Source organism: Phascolarctos cinereus, unplaced genomic scaffold (genome assembly GCF_003287225.1).
Source record: "Phascolarctos cinereus isolate Bilbo 61053 unplaced genomic scaffold, phaCin_HiC Scaffold_4;HRSCAF=312, whole genome shotgun sequence".
Classification (NCBI taxonomy): Eukaryota; Metazoa; Chordata; class Mammalia; order Diprotodontia; family Phascolarctidae; genus Phascolarctos; species Phascolarctos cinereus.
The window spans coordinates 283,626,301-283,647,044 of record NW_027555847.1 but is presented as its reverse complement, the minus strand read 5'-3'; the positions used below and the strand labels follow the sequence as shown (position 1 = coordinate 283,647,044).

The window sequence follows — 20,744 nt, the reverse complement described above, 5'->3', positions numbered from 1 at the left end:
CCAGAGCAATATATTGTATTTACTGTTCCTGACACTCAGAGCTCCATCTCTTGTCTCTGTGTCTTTGCACAGGCTCTCCCCTCACGCCTAGAAAGCTCTTTTTCCTCATCTCTGTCTCTAAGAATCTATGGCTTCCTTCAAGATTCATACCACCCACCACCTGCAGAAGATCTATCCCAGATGCATTTAGCAACTACAGATTTTCCTTCTAAGGTTGTCTTCTATCTACTCTGTATGTGTCTTATTGGTACAAATTTAGGGACACATCTTTCCCTTTAGAATGTAATACCCTTGAGCAGAGGGTATTGCTTTTGCTTTTTTTTCATTTGAATCCCCAGTGCTTTGCACAGTGTCCACCACATTGTAAATATTTAATAAATCCTTCTTGACTGAAATCCTAATTGACTGAAAATATTATGTCCTTTGCCTCTCCCCAGCAGAGTTCAAGCTTCTTTAGAATAAGGATTATCTTAATTTTGTATTTCTATTCCCAGCACCTAGCAAGGGGCCTAGCATATGTGTAGGTGCCTAATACATGCTTGTTCATTGACTGAAAGAGTCTTTAAAAAATGATGGTTCAAGTCTATTTCTTCTAATTTGGTGTCGTATTTTGCAGTCACACTTCCATTCCTTTTCAACAGTAAATATAAATAATTTATGTGAGCTGGACCTCATTTCACTTTGGTGTTGACAAATACTATAACAAACTGCTCTCCCTAACCTAATAGACTATACTTTTAGTGGAATTCATATAAGATGCCCCTAATAATCTAAGACATATCAAAACAGAAACATGACAACACATTTACTAGACTTTTATCCCATAGAGAAGAATTTTTTTAAAAAACAGATAAAGCTAATTTAATAAATATGCAATGGAGATTTAAAAAAACAGTTTCCAAACAACAGCTTGAAATGATGTTAAATATATGAATCCGGCTCAAAAGAAATCCTTATTTAGTCTACATGACATTGTCACCTTAGTGGCATCATGCCACCCAAGCCAATGTTTCATGCAGCTCCAAAATCCTTTTGAAAATGGCACAAAGGGATGCTTTGTGAGAGATCATAGTTACTATCTATGATAACTTTGAAATTTTAGGGCAGGACTCCAAATATCCCTAGCTTCCCATCCATTAATTTATCTCAATTAATCAACAAAAATTAAGTATCTACTATATACAGAGCACTGTACTAGGCACTGTGAGGAATATGGTGAAAGACATTCTGCTTTGTAGGACCTTACTATTTCTGTGGAAACACATAAATTCGAAAAACTAGACAAACAAGACAGCACTATATGATTGATTATTAGATGAACAATCCTGACAATAAATGCTCTAGAAGCTTTGAGGTATGAAAGATTGCTGTGCATGGGAGTAGTCTAGGATGAATTCATGGTGAACATAGGTCTTGAACTAGGCCTTAAAGAAAAGGTAGCAGGGAAGTTAGGTGGCACAGTGGATAGAGCACCAGCCCTGGAGTCAGGAGGACCTGAGTTCAAATGCGACCTTAGACACATGAAACTCAACTAGCTGTGTGACCTTGGGTAAGTCACTTACCCCGATTGCCTTGCCAGAAAAAGAAAGAAAGAAAGAAAGAAAGAAAGAAAGAAAGAAAGAAAGAAAGAAAGAAAGAAAGAAAGAAAGAAAGAAAGAAAGAAAGAAAGAAAGAAAAGATAGAAGGAAGGAAGGAAGAAAGGAAGGAAGGAAGAAAGAAAGGAAGGAAGGAAGAAAGAAAGAAAGAAATCAAAAAGAAAAGATAGTTAGAGAAGATGAGGAATGGCATTCCAGGGAGAAGGAATGGCAAAATTCAAGGAGTACCATTTTCAGTTCTGGACACTACATTTTAGGTAGAACATTGATGAGCTACAGAACATGGAAAGGGGGTGAGGTTGATGATGAATGGCTTCAATGTCATGCATACAAATTGAAAGAATTGGGAATATATAACCTGGCGATGACTCAGGGAAGAGATGATAGTTTTCTCCAAGTGCTGAAAGGGCTGTTAGGTGGAAGAACAATTGGTTTTATTCCGGTTGGCCCCTGTGGGTAGAACTGGGGAAAGAGACAAATTTAGGTTTGATGTCAGCGAAAACATCTTAACATTGAGGGATATTTGATAGAGGCCAGAGCAGAATGAATGGTCTCAGGTTTCCCCTCCCTGGAGGTCTTCAGGCAAAGTGTGGATAACTATTTGCTGGCTTTATTGTACAGGAAATCCTTATTTAGGGCTGGGTTGTATTGGATTGCATCTGAAATCCCTTCCAACCTGAGACCCTGTGATCTATGAGTGACTGAGATGCAGAAGTAGGGAAGAATGAGTTGAATCAAAAATGAATTAGACATTTTGAACCTGGGTAACTCTGTTGCCATACCAACAGCAATAACACTGTTGCTCGTTCTCCCACCACATCACAACACAAATCTACTGACAGACTCTCGCAGGGCTCCAGGTCCCTTGTTCCAGCCTGCCAGGCACTCAGATCTGTTCTTACTTCTTGGGAGTCAAAGTCAGTCCTTATGCCCCAAGATAGATTACACAAAAATGCAACCCTTTAAATTAATTAAATTAAATTAAAGTATGGTAGGTAATTTGCTAAGGCTTTGGGTTATCTGAAACCTTTCTGAGGGTGAACACCGACGTTATTTTTTTCTACAGAAGTGTATTTGAAGCTTAAAGAATCTAGATAACATTTTTTATTCACATGAATACAAAAACTTAAAACCTTTAAATTATTTATTTATCTGTCGGATACTTATAGTACCTATATACCAGAAATTTGCTTTTTCCTTTGATATTAGAGAGCAAAGGATAGCCCTAAGAAACCATAACAGCCCTTATCAGTGTACAGCCTCATGGAATGACCCATCTGTCCTCCAATCTTTCCAGTCAATAGCATAAACGCTTGGGATGGACTTGCTTCCAGGCATGTGTAATAGAGGGGTCCTCCCCCTCCCCCTGCATGTACAGATATCCTCTGACTGCTTTTTGTGAGCCATGATAACTACTGTATGATGTCCAAATGAGATTTTAATTCACTGCTAAGCCAGAACTCTGTGGATACACTAAACGGGAGATCACCACCCCTCAGGTTTCCTTGTCCTGAGAACTTCAGAGCTTCAAAACAAGAATGACTCAGCTATCTGGAGGGTCAGGTCACCCGATCAGACTGCAAGGCATGAGCTCATGGCCTTCTAGACAAACCTATGCCTGGGAAGAGGGGTTACCTCCTGTTTCTATCATATTTCCTCTGGTACTGGGCCTTATGAAAAGGCAGCTGTTGTCTTCTCCTCCCCAGGCACCCTAGCAGCTGGTTATCAGTTACTGTGACAGTTGCAGTGGTAATAGTAGCAAGAAGCAGGTAGATGAAAGGGGAAAGTGTCTCACAGACAGACCTCTGGAAAGAAAGAATCCACTTGGCATTAATCAGATTATGTTGAGTAGAGGTAAAATGTAAAACAGTTAATTAGCAGCCCTTGCAAAGAAATTATTTACAAATGCCCCAGTGAAAGTCTGAGGCTTTTGTTTTCAATGGATTCTACTAGCAGTGACACTCATGAGGCAGCTAGATGTCACAGTTGGTATAGTACTGAACTTCAGATCAAAAAGACCTGAGTTCAAATCTTGCCTCAAACACTTATTAGCTGTGTGACCCTGGACAAGTTACGAGACCCCTTTCAGCTTCAGTTTCCTAAAAAAAATGAGGGAAATGTACTCAATGACTTCCAATAGCCTTTCTAACTCTCTATATGATCTTCTGATAAATTAATATATTCTGTTCTAATCTATGATTCTTTATTACTGGCATTCCTTTTTTTTTTCTGTGTGAAAATGAAACTACCTATTTTATCCCTGATCTACATTATATGTTAAATACTATACTTTTCCCTCTAGTGGAGGGAGGGAAGGTCACCCTAGCCTAGAACCAAAGGTGGATTTATTCCTAAGGAATACAAGGTGGGTGTAAAATGAACTGCTGGGGAGCCTAATCCCCTTACTGAGAAGACAGGCCACCCCAGAGAAATGAACTCATGGCAAACTGTGATGGCAAATACATGTAGTGCCTGGTGAAAGTCCATGGTGAAAGACCAGATTGATAAACTTGTGCTTATCTTGTGTCAATGAGGGTTTAATTGAAGAATCTGATAAAGAACCCCTTCCAGATATGTAAGTTAATAAACATTTGTATGTCAAATTCAGAAATTGGAATGATTTAATATGCTCTTTTATTCTGTGTAATAAAAATTAAAAGATAGAGACAGAATTCTTCAGCTTAATTGCCACATCTGTTAGTGAGCACTTTTTACCATGATTGACTGGAGTGTGTGTGTTTCAAATAATGCCAAAAAGGGACTTAGTAAAAACTGCTTTACCACTTATATCCAGATTGACATTAACAATTTCTCTGTTACAATCGTGGCAAAAAAAAAAACCCTACCAAAAAAAAGTGGGTGACATGTCAGGCAAAAAAAGTCTGTCTCACAGTTCCTAGTTCCAGCTTAGGGGATACCTCCCTAGTAATGACTACAAGGCAAGCCTGGACTGTCTGCTTGTTTCTTCCTGTTCCTCACAGCTACACCTCTCCTCCCATCAAAACTTCATATCACTTTTCCCTGTGTCCACTTAAGGCATATTTAATTGTGGGGAAAGATAAAGATGAAGGGGATGGAGGAGATCTGACATATGGCAATATCCTATCTGGTCTGATTAAAATTTAGACTTCTGGCCAAGTAAAACACAGAGCTGAGGAACTTGGAATCATTTAGAAATAACTTTCATTGCAAATGGCACTCTGAATTTAAAAAATATTTTCTAGCTTTGAGGTTTATAATGATAACAAAAGCTAGGTCATATGAAACACAATGCAGCCTGTATCTATGATTGCCCAATTCACAGGATCATAGATTTACAGTGGAAAGGAAGGGAAGGAAGGAAAGGGAAGGAAGGGAAAGGAAGAAAGAGAAGGAAGGAAAGAGGGAGGGAGAAAGAGAAGGAAGGAATGGGGAAAGAGGAAGGAAGGAAAAAACATTTGTTAAGAGCCTATGATGAGCTAGGCACTTTACAAATATTATCTCACATAATCCTTCCAACAATCTTGGGAAGTAGGTCTATTATTATCCCTATTTTATAATTGAGAAATCTGGCAGACCGAGGTGAAGTGACTTGCCCAGGGTCACACAGGTAGTAAATGTCTCACATCAAATTTGAACTCAGGGCTTTCTGACTGTAGGCCCAGTACTATTTACTGGGCTACCAAGTTGACTAGAATAATAGGTTCATAGATCTTGAGCTGAAATGGACCTTAAAGATCATCTATGTCAATCCTCTCATTTCACAAATGACAAAACCGAGAGGTAAAATGACTTGCTCAAAGTACGAAGGTAATAAGTAACAAAGTGGGGACTTATAACTAGGTGCTATGACTACAAACCCAATGATTCTTCCATTGCCTCTCTATCCTTAGATGCTGAGGACCTATTAAACCAGTACTTGAAAGTTTCTGAACACATGATAAATGATAGCAAAGTGACTGAATGATATATCACCTAGAGTTAACAAAGACACTGAGAAGTTGGGTTCACAGTTCCTTGTGCCTCAGAACAACCCTCATTTGCCTCTTCAGTAAAATTCTGTAGGAAAATGGGCATTGCTTGTTGGACTATAATTCATTTGCAGGAAAAAGTTGGAAAAGGTATAGTATCACTTAACTTTTTTAAAGGTTACACAGCTTTGTGACTTAAAGTCAAGTTGCTATATGGGCAGGAGCAATGGGACAATAATCACTGGCACAAAAACTAATGCTTAGGCAAGAGGTAAAAGTATATTAGACATCCAGGTCACCTGACCAACAAGTTGGAGGATTTAGATGTTTTCTCCAATCTTTACAAACTCACAAACTTCTTCAAAATAGGAATTATAAAACAATTTCCACTGTCTCCCTAGTCTAGGAAATCAAGAACAAAAACAAGGTAAAAACTTGATGAAATAACAGCAGAATAGGTATGCTATCTAATATACTCACTCAACGCCCCACCTCCCCCACCAGCCTCCACGCAGTAGAGATACACAAACCAACCCACATTTGCAAACTGAACTTAACTCTGCACCCCAAGTCCCCTTCTCCCTCCTCCACAAGGAAGCAAGGAAATCCAAAATGGCAGAAATTTGCTCAGTCTGCAACAGCAGCAGGGAGCACAGCAGTGGCAAGGAGTAGTTCTATGTGCTGCAAATGTGGTCAGTCATAAAACTGCGGAACAGAGGGCAAATAAGGCAGTATATGCATGTGCAGAGTTGTGCAGCACTCTATCGTGATAGACCAAAGCTCAGAGCCCAGCATCCAGTTGAGGCCAGTCCTATCCCCACAGAGGTCACTTGGGGCAGAAATCTAGGCTAGTGAACCTGGAATTGGGGAGGAGGAAAGGAGGTTGAGACAGCTTTGAGATCCAGACCGCAGGGAAATTGCTATCAAAGCGGCCTTAGAAAGTGAATAATAGGAGGAAGCAAAGAAAAAAAAGACTGAAATTATGAAAAATCTCAAGAAGAAAAAACCTCAATTAAAGATCTCCAGCATAAGCAACCAGTCAAAAAATATTTATTAAACACCTGCTATGTGCCAGACACCATGTGGTAAGTGCAAATGCAAATACAAAAAAAGGAGCTTACAATCTAATGGGAGGAAGACAAAACACAAAAGAAAGCTGAACACAAGTGCATGGTAGAAAAGTCAGTCAGAGAAACCCCAAAGTAGTGCAGCCATTTGAAAACTGAATAGCTAATTGTCTGAGCTGAGCTCTCTCCTCAAATGGAGGTTTGGAGTTCATGACCTCACCCTCCAATCAGAGAGGCAGACAGCAGTGATGAGTCGGAGTAGCAAGCTTATAAGATCTTACAAAATTATGAGGTTATCCTAATAATGAGCTTCCTGGCGCATGGTATCAGAAGAGCCCCAAAACAGTCCAGCCAGGTGAGAAAAGAACAGCAAACAAACCAATCCAGAAGATATTAACAAAAGAAGAGAAAACAGGCAAGTGCAAAGAGTTCAGGCATCCATGAATAAGTATTGCAACAAAGTAAAATTAATCAATACCTGATAAGGCAAATGCTTCTGTGTATTTCCAAGAAAGCATGGAACCACAGCATGCTGTTCCTGAATGGTTTAAAAGAGAAATAATAATTATAACAGCAAAATTAATGGTATGCATAGTAGAAATAATTGGCAGACTAGAAAAACTTGAGTAAGTAGTGGCAAGTCTCACCAAAGAAACAGAAGAAAGGATAACTAATTTGGAATGCAAATACATGGAAGTAAAGTACAATCTGGAAGAATAAAAATGAAGAGCAATCGTGTTAAAGGAAAGCATGATCTACTTACAAGCAAAGCATATTGATCTTGAAGACAAACTATGTAAAACAACCTAGGATTATAGGTCTCCCAAGAAGATGACAAGTCAAAAGGCCTGAATGCCATAATGTTGGAAATAATACAAGAAAACTGCCCAGAACTTCTGAAGACAGAAAACAAAGTGTCAGTTGAAAGAATCCACCAATCAGCTCAAGAAAAAAGCTTTATGCTGAAAATTATGCCATCTAGTGATTAAATTTAACAATTCCACTGACAACAAATTCTGCAAGTGACCAGGAAAAAGTCCTTCAAATAGAAAGAAAAAGAAATTCTAATGACACAAGACTCTTCTGTAACCAGAAAATAGCAGGGAACAGAATAATGTATTCTGAAGAGCTAAGGAGTTCAAGTTGCAGAGCAAGGTGACTTAGCTTGCAAATCTGAGCTTAATCATAAATGAAAAAAAGATGCATAGTCAACAAAAGGGGGCATTCAAAATATTTTTAGAAAGAAAATTAGACCTCAAGAAATTATTTGCTTCTCAAATACCTCCAGACAGCAGAGATACTAGAATAATAAGTGAATATAGCAAACAAGGACAATGACAAAATAACAAAAGAGTGACCATTAAGAGGTTTCTGTCTAAATGTACACGAGGAGACAAGTGTGAAAGCAGAAGTAAAATGCAAATGATGGTGGAGAAAGATGCCTGAAACATCATGGACTAAAACTTACAATACTCTGATAATACATATCATTTTTCCCCCTTTTTGTGGGACTAAATTTCAGAAAGGGAAGACATATAAAAGGAGAGAGGAAAAAAACTGTAGAGGGAAATGGTTAACATACCCTAATCAAATCTCAGGCTAACAATGAAGGAAAATAACTCCTGCAGTCTCTAAGGAAGGAAAGTCCATAAGAGAATAAGTGAGGAGGCAAAGGGAGGGATGGAAAAGTGGGGGGAAGGGGGAAAAATCTTGTTTCAGTGAAGGAAGTGGGTACCACTGATGAATTCAGAGAGATTCTTACAATGGGTATGATCTGCTGGGATTAGGTATTTAGACCACTCATCCTACTTCCAGAAAAAAGGGAATCAGAGTTCCTAGAGGTAAGTGACACCCAGAGGAGTAAGAGGGTATGGATCCAGGGAGGAGATTTTGATGCAAACAAGTCAAGGGAAAAAAATGAACAAGGGTAGGGAAAAAGGTCAATAATAAATTACACAATCAGGGATATAGGAAGATCCTGCCATGGGACAATATCTTCTCTATAATCTGCAGGAACTGGTTGTCCTAATCGTGAAACATAACAGAAAAAAAGAGGGTCAAGAGGAAATATCTTTAAGACAATAACAGAAGTTGTTTTGAAGGAGAACCTAAAATACGTACCTCAAAAGTTTAATTCCATGAAGAATACAGAAAATAAAGGACTAAATATGTAGAAGTCTCTGAATCAAAGATAAATATCTCGAAAGACAAAAAGAATATAAGTAAAGAAGAAAACGAGGGAAATAAAACTTTTCTAGAAAAAGGTATAGAAAGTAAAAATTTTTTAAAGCAATGAACAAAGCAAGTTACAAGGGATGAAAGTTGTGGGGAGGGGGAAAGATTGAATAACTAGATAAAAGCAAGAAACATAAAGGAATTCAAACAAAACTCAAAAACTAAGGAAAGGAGTAACAAATGGGAGGGAGGCCTAGAGGGTGAAGAAAAGAGAGCCAGTGGGAAAAAGAACTGCCTTAGGATATATTAAGCTTAAATTTCAAAAAAGACATGGCACTATGTTTATATAACAGAGGGGAATGTCCTAATTTAAGGGTAAAAAATATTAGAAACAAATGGAGGAAAATATAAATACTTACATGAAACTTTAAATGTGAATGGGTTGAATACTCCAACAAAATGAAAAAGACTGACAGATTGGATAAGAAAACAAAACCCCACAATCTGTTGTTTATGCAAAACACATTTAAAAAATAACAATATATAAGAAATAAAAATGAGGGACTAGAAAAAAATTGCTATACAAATTACTATACAAGTGAATCCAAAAAAGCAGAAGTTGCTATCATGCTATTACACAAAGAAAAACATTCAAAATATAAAAGGGGATTAACAATAAGCTACATTATGCTAAAAGGAACCACAGACTGCAAATCTTACATGCTCCAATTGCCTTAGCAAATGAATTAATTGAGCTACAAGACATAACTCAAATACCTAGAAGAATATTTAGTGCTATCATCTGGACCACACCAATATAATAAAAATGTTATTACTGACAAGATTAACTTATATTACTAATGCTATACCAACAAGATTATCAAAAGGATAAAGAACTTGATAAAATTCATTTGGAAAACCAAGAGATCCAGAATTTCAATGGAAATGATGAAAAGCAGTAGGGGTGAAGGAGGAATAGCACTTTCACACCTTAAAAAGCAGCAGTCATTAAAACCAACTGTATTGATTTAAAAATAGAGAAGTACAGGGGCAGCTAGGGCGCAGCACCGGCCCTGAATTCAGAAGGACCTGAGTTCAAATCCAGCCTCAGACACATAACACTTACTAGCTGTGTGACCCTGGGCAAGTCACTTAACCCCATGGCCTAGCCAAAAAAACAAAAAAAACCCCAAAAATAGAGAAGTACATCAGTGGAACAGACTAGATAAGAAAGAATCAGAAACAGTGGAACTCAATAACCCAGTGTTTGATAAAATAGAAAATGTAAATTACTTAGGAAAGAACTTTAAAAAAAACCAAACCTTTTTATTCCTATTTGACAAAAACTGCTGGGAAAACTGGAAAGGAGCCTGGCAGGAATTAGGATTAAACCAAGAAGGTATACAATATTCCACAATACATTCTAAATGGACACATAACCTTAATATTAAAGATAATACTATTTTAAAAAAAGAGAAAAGAAATTGAGCATATACCTCTCACATATATGGGTAGGAGATGGAGTTTTAACTCAACAATGGAAAGAGGCAAATACAAAAGATAAAATAGATAACTTTGAATACACGAAACTGAAAAGTTTCTGCACAGATAAAATTAATGCTCACGAAGGAAGTGGCCAATAGGAAAAAAATCTTTATGTCAAATTTCTCTGATAAGGTTTGGTATCTAAAATATAGAAATAATTAACACATACACATAGATATGTATATGTGTATGTATATACACATATATGTAAATATGTATGTATGACCAAAAACCTTTCCCCAATAGACAAGTGGTCAAAGGATATGAACAAAAAGTTTTTAAAAGAAGATTTGCAAATAATCAACCACATGAAATAATGCTCTAAATCACTAAAATTGAGAGAAATACAAATCAAAACAAATCAGAGGTTTCACCTCAACTCAGCAAATTGTCAAAGATGACAAAATATATGAATAGTCAGTGTTGGAGGAGTTGTGAGAAGGGATTGTACACAAGTACATTGTTAGTGGAGCTGTGAATTGGTACAATGATTTTGGGAAGCAATTTGGAATTATGCTAATAATGTGACTAAAATGCCCTTATCCTTGGATTCCATTACTGGGCTTATTCCCCAAGGAAGCTATTGATAAGAAAGTCTCCATATACATCAAAATATTTATACCAGAACTTTTTGTGATAGTAAAAAAAAATGGAAACAAAATAGATGCCCATAGATTAGGGAATAACAGGGTACATGATGAAGGTGATGAATACAGAGAAATTTGGAAACATATGTGAAGTAGTGAAGTGAACAGAGTGAAGAAAACAATATAATGCAGGGAAATATAAACATTCAAATTTGGGGAATCCAAAACAGAAGCTTTGAGGGAACCCCAAAAACAGACCTGAATAGGACCTAAGAACTCCTTGAAGCCATCTGACTTCCCCGGAGGATCTCCAACATCACCCTGCTCTCTACTGTGTAAGCTTTGGGTTAGACAATTTTCTAGCCACATAAAACTAGGTTCAATCAATACTAATAAATAATAAAGTATGTTTCCCGTGCCTGAACAAAGGAGAAAGGACAGAGCACCCACACATAATGGAAAAGATGGAAATTTACCAGACAAATTTTAGCAAAAACTTTTTGAGGTTGGTAGATGGGATCTAAAAATGAGTATTATGCCTTAGTAAGCCAAGACAATGCATTTTTTTAATTTGAGTCTATGTGTCTTTGTGAGTTATCTTTTTCAGGAATGATGGCTATTAAAACTAGGTATCATAGTAAATTGAATTTAGAACCATACCTTCAAACTACCATATCACAAAGTCTTAAAACAAGATTTTAAGCCACCTTCCCCCTCTTATAAAGGTGGGAGGCTACAGGAAACACCGTATAGCTTAAGTTGGGCTACCCATTTTCACAGTGCTTGACATAAGCCTATTAGTGGTCTAAAATTCTATTCCTGGTTTGCTATCTCCTTAGGAAAACTATTTCTTTTCAATGGAAAAATTATTTTTTATTTGTCAAAAGGGGAAAGGACAGAAAGATAAAAACAGTAACAGCAGCAATACAGTCCTGTCTTATCAGGCTCCCTCACAATCTCTTCTAAGTGGGGGGTGTGATTTATCTAGGTTCCAATATTGATCTCCAAGAAAGATGGCCCTTTCCTAAATCATGAGCCACTGGAAACCAGAATAGGAACATTTACTTTTCTCTTACTGTTTTACATGAGGAAACCCAGGAGACAACAATTTTGGATATACCTGTGAAATATTTAAATTCATTCTCTCTTTTTTATTCCTTCAAGGCCTCACTATCCAATATCTGACTGAATTCAAGTTTTGTTGTAATTGTTTTGCTTTTGCTTTCTTTTCTGTTTTGTAAAACATCTTTTAATTATTGATTAACACTTAGGTGGTGCAGTACATAAAGTGTTGAACCAGGATTCAGGAATATCTGAGTGTAAATCCAGCCTCAGACATTTCCTATCACTGTGACCCTAGGAAAGTCACTTAATGTCTTGCTGCCTCAGTTTCTTTATCTGTAAAACTGGGATAATAATAGCACCTACTTCCCAGAGGATCAAATAACACAGAAGGCACTACAGCTAACCTGAAAGTGCTGTGTATTATTATTATTAGTATTATATCTACACTTCTTACTTCCTCAGAGAAGTTCGGAGGGTTTCAGTGTTCAACAGATTTTATTTCCTTGATAATGGCTCTTAAACTACTCAACATGAAATCTTTGTGTCACTATTACATAGGTTCATTTTCCACTCTTTTATTGTTGGTATTGTTACTAATTGCTATTTTAAAAAATAGACCAAGTAAAAATTTATTTAAAATTAGACCCATAGTATAGCATACCGATTTCAATTCTGTCTGGCAGGTACTTCCAGTGAACAGTTGTTATTTTATAATATCCGGGTAGAGATGGGGAGAGGAAGGAGATTAAAAGATCAAGTTGCTCAGCACTTCCCAACAAGCCAGGCCACAGCTGTAAATCTGAGTTTTAGCAACTGTTCCCCCTGAATACAACAAAGCTTCTGTCTTCCTTCAGGGTTTGCTCAGGTCATCCACATGTGGTGAGGATTAAAGAAGTACTAAAGGTCCGTTATAAACTAGAGGTAAACCATTAATTTATATACCAAAGTCTTAGTCACTGCCACAGTGGATCACCTAACACACTATTTTGCAAACCTTCTTGGGGTTTAGAAGCAGATATGATGTCTTGAGAATTGTAAACAGATTTAATACATTTTTTTGTCTTACAAATCAAACTCCAAGGAAGATAGCAATACATTTCAACAATTTTTACTTGCATTTTTAAAAGTTTTATTGATGCTTTTTGTTTCTTACACTACAGTCATTTCTCTGTTTACTCTCAATGCATCGAATATTCCCTCATAATAAAGAAAAACAGTTAAGTAAAATTTACTAAAGGACCTCATCTGGCAGCACATGCAACAATTTGCACCCCTCTGTTGAGAGACGGGTAATATGAGTATGCATCTGTTCTCTGGGACCAAAACTGGTAATGGCAATTAATCTCAGTTCAGCTGCTTTTTAGTGTTTCACTTTATCTCCATTATTGTCACTGTAAATACTGATTTAGAAAGGGAAAAAAAGCCTTTTCACAAGAGGAAAGTAATGTATCTATAATATGGCATAATAGATATCTTGGAATCTGGAAGCCCTGAATGCAAATCTTCTCTCAGATGGATATTCGCTTTGTGAGATTGGGCAAATCACTTAGTCTCTCCTAACTTATGTGTCATCAATAAAATGGGAATAATAACACTTCCCACACAGGGTTGTTGTGAAGATCAAATAAGAAAATATGGGTATGTAAAGCATTATGTAAATGTTGGCTGATACTGTTATGGAAGGAATAGCAATTCCTTCACACAGTTGTGTCCTCCTCTAAATTTCATTAGATTCTAGAGAGTTGAACTTCAATTTTGTTTTAAAAGTTAAGATTTCTCCTCTTCTGTTTATGGAAGAGACCATTAAAACATCAACAAAGAAATAACTGTACTAAGACTCAAATCAAATATGGTTGCTCTCTATTGCTAATGGGAGAAAAATAGAAAGGAAAGGGAATTCCCTTTAAGCATATAATATTTTTTTCTTAAAGTCGATAACTATCCCAAGATTGCACAAGTTATTGATGGTGGTAAGAGATCACATAACGTCCTTCCTTGCATACTGTCATGTATATACCTTGGGTCCAACAACATAGTCAGAAAGACAAGGCTAAGCTGGGCTCTTACCCTCTGGAATCATCCTTTCTTTTCATGCAAAGACAGAATAACTACAACAACAAAACAGAGTTTCCATAGATTAGCACCATGCTATGAATCTATTCATTTCTACCTAGAACATGCAATGACTAAAAAAAACACCAAACTTAAATAGCAGATGGAATTTCAAAGCTAGGTGAGTCTGCTAGTATGCCTAAATATATCTGAGGAAGGAACCTTGTATCAGATCAGTGGTAAATTTCTAGAAATAAACTCCTCCTTAGGATCATAAGATCACAGATCTGGGACTGGATAGATCATGAAGTCCAACCCTCTTATTTAAGATAAGCAAACTGATGCTGAGAGAACAGGTAAGTGATGCGTGCAGGGTGACACAAATGTCTGAGGTGGGATTTAAATCAAGGTCTTCTTGACTCTAAGTCCAGATATCTGGCCACTATTCCATGGTTTCGTTTAGAATTGGTTACTGGGGTTTGAGGGGAAAAGTCTCTCTCTCTTAGCCCTGTAATGCTGATTAGGAGACCTGGACATTAACTTCCCACTAGGAGGACTCTTTGTGCCAAATGCTACAGGATGAGGCTAATAGAACAAATGGCACAACCACAGACACTGCTGTGACAAATTAACAGACTAGTAGTTTCTCTAAATCACACAGACTTCAGCCTTCTGCTTTCCAGAAAAATCTACATGCAGCTCTGAATCTGCAATAGACACTTCTTTCCCTTTCTGGAGTTTTACATGCTTAAAGGCCCAGACCTTAGAAAGAAATGGAGTGCTGTCTTCATTTTAAAAAACAGATTTTTTTTTTAGGTCTAAAAGTCTCTCTTGTTCCTAACAACACTTTATTGGTAAGTGAATACACAGTTTTGTGAATCTGCCATTTCAGTTCTTGTGGCCATCACTCTCAGGGATGATGGAGCTCAACTGTATTTGTTGTAAAAGGAAATGGAAGAGTAGTGTTCATCATCCTCTTATTCAACCAAGATACAGTGGCTTTCAGCATAAAGGAATGTCTATCAACTCTCTGGCTAAGGAGTTGGAATAGATACTGAAGATGGATGCTTGTGGGTAAGGAAAGAAGTCTCTTTTAAAAGTACAGTTGCTCTCTTCCTCATTCCAAAGGAAAAGAAAAACCTGAAGTCTTGTAGGAGATGAGAAGGGAACAAGAACACTGAGCAGAGGATGCCAGGAACTCCAGCAGCATTGGATGATGAGAAAGCAGAGAAGATCATGTGAAGAAGCAGGGAGGAATTGCCACAAAACAACCTCAGCCACAGTGCTAAAGGGAACAATGAAAGAAAGACACTGTGAATTTGATATTGGCATTGTCTTTGGCTTCAGAGACAGAACCTAGTGAATTCAACCCTTTTATGTTCGCCTATATTTCTATTATCCTATTCCTATCTATGTAGAGATAAATATGTTTTACCAATTGTTTTTTTCTTTAAAAGTTTGTTTTTCTGTTTCACCATGTGTTCTCAAAGAAACCAGTTTCTCTATGGCCACAGGGCTGTTCCATTACAGTACCAAAGTCCTGGGTCAAATGCTGCCACAGAGAGGTGGGGTGGGGGAAGGGGACTGACAAATGGGTGATAAAGTATCCAAGGATGTGGGAGGGAAAGACAGGAACACAGAGACTGAAATTTTCAAAGTATTGAGAATGTTCTTAGCATGGAGGTTCAGAACTAGATTGAAAAGAGATTTTACAAATATTTTTATAGCTTTCCCAAAGCAGAGGGAACAAATGAATCTAGAACAATAATTAGACTCTATGAACCTAAGGCCATCCTGGTGGGAAGAATGGCTGTAAGCAGTCTAGAGTTAGCTTTTTTGAGGTAGTTGCACCAAAAGTGGTGCATAAAACTGTAATTATTTTCATGCTGAACTTTGTACAAAAATCGAACTTCTATATGTGATGAAACAAAGAGACAAAGACATTTTCATAACTGCTGAAACATTCCAAATGTCTTGGAGCAAAAGACATAAGAGATTTTTTTAGATTCATATTTTATAAATTCCCAAAGGCAGAAAAATCAGACAGAAAGAAGCCTAGAAAGCCACAACTTAGCCTAAGGCAATTCCTGTGGGAGGAAGGGCGGAGTTATCTCTTCTGCCGCAGGTGGCATTAGGAAACTCCTCCCTCTTCAGGGCATTGCTAAGGGCAACCAACTAGTGAGAACTATAACCAATCGGTGAATGTCAGCTATGGGGGGTGACAAGTTCTCCAGCTCAACAACCCTTCACCCCTTTGCCTCACATATCACTTAGAAGCATATATATTCACTATTAGAAACCATTAGAAATGTAAGTCTACAAGCTCCTGGAAGGTAAAATTTTATAACCTTCTTTTAAACAGCACGCCTAGGACAAGAATCATGAAAGTCTCTTACAAAAGCATTTCAGGTCAAATATATAGGCTGAACAGATTTAAAACTAAATTATCAAAAGGAACTGTTTCTTTCAGAAGTCCTTAAGATTTTGTAATACATGAAAACAATAAATTAAGTGTGTTATCTTTGATCTGAGGTGATGGCTTTTGGGAGACATAAACAGTGAATCTCTGAAGTTTAAGCCTATAAAATGGTGATGGTTAATTAAAATCCCCTGCAGTGATAATTGAGCTCTGAGCCCCACTGAGCATTCCTCCACAGTAGCAAATAAAAAGCCCTAGGGCATCATTTACATATTACTTGCAAAAGAAGGTCAAAGCCTTTTTTTCCCTCCACATTCTGGTAGGGCTCCACATCAAAAGCTGTTTTTGATAAATGGAAAAGGAAAAAGTCTTTGCCTCAGCCTGTATCCCACAGTCTATCTGCTTCAGCTGCACACTTGGGAAGCTTTTGTTTACCTAAATCTTTCAGCTAGGCTCTGTCACAATGATACCCCTTCAAAAGATGGGTTTCTTCTACTCAGAAGCAATCACTAGGCCTGATATTTTGAACTTTTGTGGTCTTAGGTTAGCTATTCTGTATTTTCTTCCTCAGAAAGGCAACTCCAACCTCTGGCTGTATCTTGCAGCTACTAAAAGTGAAGAGCTTCATAATTTTTCCAAGGCTGACAGTCTATTAAGTAAACTATCCAGCCTTTTTGGCCCTAAATGTCCTCCTTTCTGTCTCTGGTTATTTCCATTTTTCAGTCCTTGCCCCTCCCCCAGAGAGGAAATTTGGGGTAGCAGAGGGAAAGAAATTTACATCAGTCAGTCATGCAACAATAGATGTGGCTCTGATGATGTGAGAAGACTAAAACTTTAAATTTAAAAAAAGTGCTGGGAATTATCAGTGGCAGAAAGTCATTCAGCATATGCCTAAAACACTTAGAGTTGACTCTAATTGTCAGCTGGTTGCCTTTTCACCTTCAAAAAAAAGGTAATGATCTTTTATTTTTACATTACTTTTATTTTCATAAATAAATACCCACTCCCCTACTCAGAGTCATCTCTCATTGCAAATGAGAGGGAAAAAGCAGTTAAGCAAAATTAATCAAAGCATCAACTAAGTTGTAGTAATATTCCACTACATTCATTTAATGCAATATTTTTAACCATTCCCCATGTCCTCAGTGGACATCTGCTTTATTTTCAGTTTTGTTTGCTAACACAAAAAGTGCTGATATACATTATGTAAATTGTGTAAGATGATGGTTTAAATCTAAGCCATATTGCTTTCTAATTCTTGTCAAATTAAGGAATTCTTACCAAAGTAATTTATGTTCTTGAGTTTATAGTGATACATAAACAGTCCAAGAGACATGGTTTCTGAGTAATTAATCATTTTATTAATAATGCTAGCATATTATTAATAAAAGGATGGTCATTTGCCCATCTCTTTTAGACCAAAGACTCCTCATGGAAACCACTCAATGCTTATATGCCCTTGGAGGAGTGGATGTTCTTGAGGGTGGAAATAAACTCTAACTGGCTAACAATTAATGAGAGAATGAATATCATAATGAGAGATAGACCTATTCTAATAAGAGTCTGGGGTATGTGACTCTGATCATTCAGTTTTGGTCAAAGAAAATTACCTGTATCCATATCACCCATCTGACAAAAGGGAGAATCCACATTTTTGCAGACCTGTCTCCAGTAAAGTACAATGGGCCTGAATCCATCAATTCACCTAACTTCATTTTTTTTTTTAACAGATCTGAGTTCTTTTTCTAAGTATCAGCCTGGCACTTCAAAGTCTGCCTGAATAACCCTACAGGGAAGGATTTCTGAATGAGGAAGTAGAAAAAGGGAAAAATATTAGTCCTAATTCAATAATTAGTTATTAAATACAAGAGAAAAATAATAACCTCTCATTATCAAACACTGAAAATGTTAATTGTTCTTCATTCTTACCTTTTTTTTTCAATATTTGCCATTACACTGTAAGCTCCTTGAAGACTGATACTGAGCTTTTGCCTTTATTTTTATCTCAGTGCTTAACAAAGTGATTGGAATAAAGTTTTAATAAATGCTTGTTGACAGATTGACTGAGAATTTGGAACTTCTGTTCCTCCAAATGAATTGTTATTTTCTCTGGATCTATAAACTATCTCCTTGGTGATTTTATTGGTATGACACTAAATCTGTAAATTAAGTTAGAGAATATTATCATTTTTGTTATAAACTCATGGACCACCAATAAGCACTAAATATCCCTCCAAATACTTGTCATGATTCCTGAGAAATATTTTGAAACTATATCTATATAAGTCTTCAGTGCAACTTGGTAGGCTGACTAAATCCCAGAATTTTATTCATTTTATAGTTATTTTGAATGGGACTTCCCTTTCTTGCATGTCCTCCTGGTTTTGTTATTGCAATATAAAAATGACTATTTTGTGGGTTTATTTTGCTGAAGTTACTAAATATGTTTCTTTCTTGATTCTCTTGTTGTTAATTACATATCTACTGATCCATAAACCACTATATTATCAGAAAATCAAGATAATTTTGTCTCCTTTTTGCCTATGTTTACAACTTTAGCATTTTTTGAATTATGTCAAATGACAGTGGAGAAAGAGGGCACCACAGCATGCTCTGATATTAACTGGAATAGCTTCTAATGCTTCCCATTTCAAATAATGTTAGCTTTTAGTTTTAGATATCTATGCCTAATCAAGTTGAAAAATGGCTCTTTTGTGTATATGCTTTATAGGATTCTTAGCATAAATGGATGTTATACTTTGTCAAAGATTTTTTCTTCATCATTTTATATGATCATATGGTTTTGAAGGTGTTTGTTTCTAAGATTACTTATTATGTTAATTGTGTTCTTAATGTATCCCTGGTATAAATCCAATTTAATTATAGTAAATTATATATATATATATATATATATATATTGCTATAATCATTTTTAAAATTTTATTTTAAACAACTGAATCAAAATTTATTATTTTTATTAGTCTGTATTTCTCTTCTTTTTTTCAATCTGACAGAAAATTGTTCATATAAGGACAGAAAATTGTTAATTCCAAATGTAATGTTATTTCCACCACCTTAATAATTCTAGTAATGTCAGAATTTCAGTAATGTCCTTACATTCCTGCTCTTAAGATATTTACTCTCTGGTTGGGTTGAACTGAACCATACCCTAAGTCCCCCCCCAACCCCCCACCCCCCACCCCCGGGATCTTACCTTATAAAGGAATCCAGCTTCTACTAGATCTCAGTTCCCAATTTCATTGCCCCTTTCCCTTAGGATTCATGGCATGTAAAGCAAAACAGCCAGAATGAAGTGGTTTTCCTTGCCTGAATTGCCAAGGGTGATTGGGTATCATGACCCGGCCTTGCTACCTCACACTATCTGTTCCCCTTTTTTCCTAAAAGTATAAGAACCTTTTACTATGAGTCTGTTGAGGGGACATCCCCCAGGGTGGCAGGTTTGCTACCCTGTTATCTCAATTAAAGATGCTTTATTCCTCAATTTGTGACTTTGATTTATTTCAGGACTTGACAAATCCTTCTTGGACTTGGGTATCTGGACTATATTTGTCTCATAAAAGGAGTTTGGTAGAATGTTTTCTTTTTCAATTTGAGAATAAATTGTATAGTGTGGCTATTAATTGCTGTTTAAAGTTTGCTAAAATTCATCAGCAAATCCCTATGGATCAGGGGAATTTTTAAAATCTTTTTAAGAAATGAGCTTTCAGGTTTTTTTAAAAAATTAATTCCACAGTCACCTTGGTTTCTAATTTAGCAGTTTCACCTCTAATTTAAAAACAAATCTTTTTGTGCATATTTTGTTGATTTTTAATTTTTTAATTGCATGGTCAGTTTATTATCCCTCTCTTACTCTATTTTGTTAATTAAAGTTCCAGAGATATGCTTTTCTATCTAAAGACTGCTTTAAGCTACATATGTGAAATTCCAATCTCATCATTACTATTCTCTTTCATGTAATTATTGTTTCAATGATTTGTTCTTTGACCTCATTAAACTATTTCATTAATAAATTCTCCATTTATTTATTATTATTCTCCATCTTTTGTTTCTATTCCCTTAAGTGATTGCTATTTTTATTATATTATGGTATATAAAGAATGTGTCTAGTATTCTGCTTTTTAATTCATAATTTCTCTGTACCCTCTTACAGGGCAGCTGGGTGGTACAATGGATAGAGTTCCTGGCCAGGAATCAGGAAGTCGACTTCCTGAGTTCAAATCTGGCTTCAGATACTTACTATGTGTGACCCTGGGCAAGTCACTAAACCC

The 20,744-nt window shown here is 36.6% G+C and overlaps 1 protein-coding gene across 1 annotated transcript in view; it reads right to left on the bottom strand.

Moving 5' to 3' along the window:
* The window catches only part of MEGF10 (multiple EGF like domains 10), a 112,287-nt gene extending 105,141 nt beyond the window's left edge, over positions 1 to 7,146 (bottom strand). Inside the window, exon 1 of the mRNA XM_021009594.2 lies at positions 7,091 to 7,146. Within this exon, the coding sequence (XP_020865253.2) occupies positions 7,091 to 7,143 (53 nt within the window). The 5' untranslated portion in view covers positions 7,144 to 7,146. The remainder of the gene's footprint in view (positions 1 to 7,090) is intronic.
* Between the last annotated feature and the right edge of the window lie 13,598 nt (positions 7,147 to 20,744).